General features: G+C 53.5%; 1 protein-coding gene across 1 annotated transcript; it reads right to left on the reverse strand.

Moving 5' to 3' along the window:
* Window positions 1-303: 303 nt before the first annotated feature.
* On the reverse strand, window positions 304-3,325 carry LOC135980371 (maestro heat-like repeat-containing protein family member 1; the record flags this gene model as incomplete). Its single annotated transcript, XM_065580389.1, has 6 exons — window positions 3,276-3,325; window positions 2,050-2,130; window positions 1,559-1,625; window positions 1,309-1,422; window positions 705-778; window positions 304-426 (listed from the first exon to the last, which is right to left on the reverse strand). Coding segments are annotated over exons 2-6 (438 nt in total), but the record flags the coding sequence as incomplete, so codon positions are not given.
* Between the last annotated feature and the right edge of the window lie 1,874 nt (window positions 3,326-5,199).

Genomic DNA, 5,199 nt, shown 5'->3' on the forward strand with positions numbered 1-5,199 from the left:
TGAGGCGAGAGAAGGAGGAAGCCAGGGGTCCTGCCCTCCGTGCGCGAGGGACAGAGCCCGGATAGCAACTGGGAGAGGGATCAGAGAGAATGGGCTGGGAGGAAAAAACACTGTCTTCTATTTGTCATCATCTTCCATCAGTAGACGGAGGGTGCCGTCCCCAGTTCCATCTGCTTCCCAAGTCCTATTTGCTGCCCATCGCCTGCCCATCCCCATCTGCAGCTGCCCCCCTTCCCTATCCCTTGACCCCATGTTCTGCCCTGTTCACGGACTCCCGTCACCAAGGTCTCTGCAGATTCTTACCGTGCTGTCGAGGGTCAGGGTGCACTGATGCACCAAGAAGTCAATTAAGGGTCTTGAGGCAGATTTCTCCAAGAGCCCATGCGCCCCCATTGTCCTTATAAAATAAGCAAGGGCTTCTCTGACCTGCCAGACCCAGAGAGAAACAGAAATGATTTGCACACAGTGTGGAGGGACCTTGTCCCCTCCCAGTCCAGGCTGGGATCCTTTGGTGAAATACTGCTAGGCAGCCCAGAGATGACAATGCAGCCAGAGCCCTGCAGGGATTCTCTCCCCCACCTTCTGCCCTACACTATGGAGCACTGATGGGTCATGTGTTTCGATGCACAGGGTCCTGGCAGGCTCTGCACTGGCAGGCAGACATTCCCTAGCTTTGGCCACGTTGGCCATGGTTCCAGACTCACCCGTATGCTTGTGCTCTGCAGGAGTGGCCCCAGGGCTATGAACAGCTTCTCGGTATTGTGCGTCATTTCGGAAACTGTAAGAGACACAGACACACGGCTCGGCAGGGTTGATGTTAAACTGGGGTGTGCAGGGACCTGAGATCTCAGGAACCTTAGAGCAACCTCAATGTCCCTACATGACCCTCCTGGCAGGTTACCCCCATGGGTAACCAGCTGCATCTGCCCACGCTTGCAGTTCCAGCAGTGACTGTCCTCTCTCATTGCCGCAGCATCGGCTGAGGGGCTGCAGGCAGAGGCGTAGCGAGCGCTCTCCATACCCTCCGACCGGATGGGGCCCCGCAAGGAAGGGGGCCCCTAAAAGTGGCAAAATAAATACCACATTCCAGTTTCTGCATTGTAAGGGGCTCCGCCCGGACATCTGTTCGGAGGGGCCACCGTTTGGAGGGGGCCAAGTTCTTTGTTGCTACGGCCCTGGCTGCAGGACTTGGATTATCTACTGCAGACAGGTATAAATGACCCCCATGAGGCCCAGTGTTAAGCGCTGCTAACTGCACAAGAGGCCATAAGACATCAAAAGACAAGGCCTCGCTGTGGGGTCACTTACTGTTGGATTGGACTATCCGGTCCAGAATGAAGAGACTGGCACAGGTCTCCTCTTCCTCGTCCTTGTTCAGCCTCCTGAACAGGAACACAAGCAGCTCCACCAGGAACAAGCGAGCTGCAGGAAGAGGAGTGAATCAGACTGGGGTGAGTGAATCATAAAGGGGAAGGGAATACAGTTCTATGCCTGGGATCTGAAATTCCGCAGGCTCTGGGAAATCTCCTTCTCTGGGAAAGGTGAATGGGTTTCTTACCCAGATGGATCAGAGAGTCCAGGGCCTCTCTCCGCTCCTCCAGGGCCTCTCTGGGGAGATGACACACCTAGGGGAAGAAAGCAACACCAGCAAAGGCAAACTAGATCAAGTGTCTCTCAGGCCAAGCCCTCGGATGGCAGAGTGAAGGGGTGAGGGTGGAGAGGCAGATTCTAATTCCCATCTAAAGAACAGGCCAGCAAGCTGGATCAGTCTATGAGTGACGCCGAGGCTTCGGGGGCCATGGCTCATGTAGAAGCAGAGTTTGACGGGTCAGGAACCGAAGATGTGGAGCGTTGGAACAAGGTGCGGGATGCTGATGTTCCCGGTCAAAGGGGGTGGGGTGAGTGGGAGGAAAAGAAACCAAAGGAGAGTTCTCTAGGATCCATCCCCCAATGGGAACAGGATGAGGCAGGGACAGCTCTTCCCACAGCCTACCCAGTTTAAGCCAACAGGCCCCGGGATTTTGCCTGAGTGATCCCAGCATCTCTTACCATGGAGTGGAGTGCTGGGAAGAGGGTGCCAATGTCCTTCCTCAGGGCAGCCTCATCCATGTCCCTCACGCAAGCAAGGCCCTGTGCAAGAGAAAAGATGCAGGGCATGGCGATGACGTGTCAGGCAGACAAGCCCCAATGTGTAGAGTCTCCATCAGCAGCTGGGTTACCACTACCCAGACTTGGAAGGAATAAAGTTATGGCCTGGTGGAGAACAGCTTCCAGCTGGTGCCGGGCTCTCCCTTCTCTGGGAGGGGCATTTGACCCCTTGGTTTGCACTAGCCTAGTATCACTTAGGGTTGGTTCAACAGGATAGTTGTACCGGGCGCCAGCTGGGGTGGTGTGTGCTGAGAGGATGGCAGGGATGGCGGGGCCCGGTTTGGAAGAGCGGGGCCTGCCCTGATTACTTATCACTACTAATGTTATGGCAGTGCCCAGAGGCTCCAGTCAGGATCAGGCCCTGTTGCACTGGGTGCAGCACAACGCAGACAGAGACAATGTCTGTCCTGAAGGGCTGACAGTCTAGAGACCCACGCAGACAGGTCAGAGATGGGGAGACAGCATCCAAGGGCTCCTCCCTGCCCCCGTGCTGGGCTGAGGAAAGCACGCGGGAGCTTGGAAGGGAGAGCTTAATGTCCCTTCATGCGGCCTTACCAGGGGCCAAGGATCTGGCCCATTGTCTCTGCCTGCTCACCTCCTACAATGGTCACTTCCAGAGTGTACCAGGGATGTACACTCCTGCTTTCTGGCCTTGGGCCAGCCACTTCCCCTCCCGGAGCCTTGCTCTCCACAGGTATAGCTGGGCTAACAGCTAACCCTGCCCCGGGCCCAGGGAGAGGTGAGTGCGCGGGACACTCTGGGGAGAGGTGAAGCTCAGGATTATTTCTCTCCCTGGTTCCCAAATGCAGCCCATTGCTGACCAGCCAGCAAAGAAGAAAGAAAGCAGGGCCAGGTGCTGGGAATGGAGTCGCCTCTCTCCTCCCGTCTGCAACACCTGCCCTGGCAAGGGGGGGTCAGAGCATGTTCTCTAGGGCCAGAGAATGGCAGTGAATCTGGGAGCAAGAGATGAGGAAAGGGAGTCAGAGTCTTAGAGGGTCAGTGTGTCGTGGGAAAGGCAGTAGGGGGCGGGAGTCCAGGCTGAGTTGGTGATGGAGGGAACCTTGTACCATCTGTGCCATGGGCACTTCCCCAGTGTGCTGTGGATTTCCCGCTCTCTCCTCACTCACGCTGGTCTTCCTTGGCGTTTCCTCCTCCTCGCTGATTGGGGCGAGCTGTCCCCTGGGTGACAAATAGGCCTTTTGCTTGGTGCCTAAAATGAACAGCAGGAAACTAAGGTTGCTCTTAAGCAAAGTAAGCAGCCATGGGATTAGAGGGAAGGTCCTCTCATGGACTGTAGCTGGTTAAAAGACAGGGTAAGAATACATTTTCGGTTTTCACAAGGAGGTAAATAGTGGGGTCCCCAAAAATCTGTACTGGGGCCTTTGCTGTTCAGGGGTAAAATAAGGAGGTGGCAAAATAGGTGGATGATACAAAATTACTCACCATTGTTAAGTCCCAGGTAAACTGGAAAGAGTTACAAAGAGATCTCACTAAACTGGATGACTGGGCAACAAAATGGCAGATGAAATTCAGTGTCGATGAGTGCAAAGTAATGCACATTGGAAAACATAATCCCACATACAAAATGACGGGGTCTAAATTAGCTGTTACCACTCAAGAACGAGATCTTGGAGTCATTGTGGATAGCTCTCCGTAAACATCCACTCAATGTGCAGCGGCAGTCAAAAGAGCTAACAGAATGTTGGGAATCATTAGGAAAGGGATAGATAATAAGATCGATAATATCATAAAATGACTAGGGAAGTGTTATTTACCCCTTGACAGAACACATGAACCAGGGGTCAGCCAATGAAATTAATAGGCAGTGGATTTAAAACAAACAAAGGGAAGTATTTCTTCACACAATGCACAATCAACCTGTGGAACTCATTGCCAGGGGATGTTCTGAAGGCCAAAAGTATAATTGGGTTTAAAAAGAACTAGATAAATTCAAGGAGGATAGGTCCATTAATGGCTATTAGCCAAGATCATCAGGGATGCAATCCCATGCTCTGGGTGTCCCTAAACCTCTGATGGCCAGAAGTTGGAACTGGATGACAGGGGATGATGGATCCCTTGATAATTGCTCTATTCTGTTCATTCCTCTGAAGCACCTGGCATTGACCACTGTCAGAAGACAGGGTACTGGGCTAGATGGACCATTGGTCTGACCCAGCATGGCCATTCTTATATTCTTATGAAGAGCCACTGGGGAGCTGAGCTGGTAGAGGGAGCTGCCTGGTGGGTCAGTTCCCCCTTTACTGGCACCCAGGCTGCCCAGTGATGATTCCAGTGCTGCCCTATGGCAGCAGGGCTTTAGCTCAGCCTGGGATGGCACGGAGGCTGGCGTGTAAGGTGGAGCAGAGGGCAGTGGCTTATGGGCATGTGCAGAGCAGGGCACAGAGCCTGGGTGGAGTCTCTTCTTGCCCTCTCAGCACTGGGGTTTGGCTGTCACTGTGGCTACTTTCCCCGGCTTTATTCCTGGCACTCAATACTGGGCATGGGCCTACCTGGATCAGGAGGTTCAGCACAGAAAGTGCTGCAGTGGCTGCCCATTCCTGCAGCCAGGGTTTGTGGCGCCGGGTCTTGTTTTTGGGCCGCCTTCTGCTCCTCTGTGTCTGTGGATACAGGCAGATGCTGGGTTAATTTCCCGCAATCATGGTCACTAATAGAATGCCCTGGGGGCGACAGTGACATACAACTGTGTGGGAACTGTCTGCACCTTATGGAACCCCTGGCGAGGGATTTCCACCAATCACTGCCCAGACAGTGTCATGTTACTTAACATTGAGATTGGGCATTTCCTCTTCCAGTCCCTTTACAAACATTACCCACACCTTCCAGACCCCAGTGAAGATTGTCAGTCTTGTTAGCCCCATTATGAAGCTAGGAAAACTGAGGCACTGAATGATCCCGTGTGCACTGGGATGGAACTTCCTGATGGGACAGAAATAGACATGTGGTGATTTGTCACAGCGAAAGGCTGTTGACTCCTACCTGGGACAGAAGAGTCAGTGGGGCCTGGCTGGCTGGAGTCCAGATTTGTCCTGT

The sequence above is a fragment of the Chrysemys picta genome, unplaced genomic scaffold, assembly GCF_011386835.1.
Source record: "Chrysemys picta bellii isolate R12L10 unplaced genomic scaffold, ASM1138683v2 scaf2936, whole genome shotgun sequence".
Lineage (NCBI taxonomy): Eukaryota > Metazoa > Chordata > Testudines > Emydidae > Chrysemys > Chrysemys picta.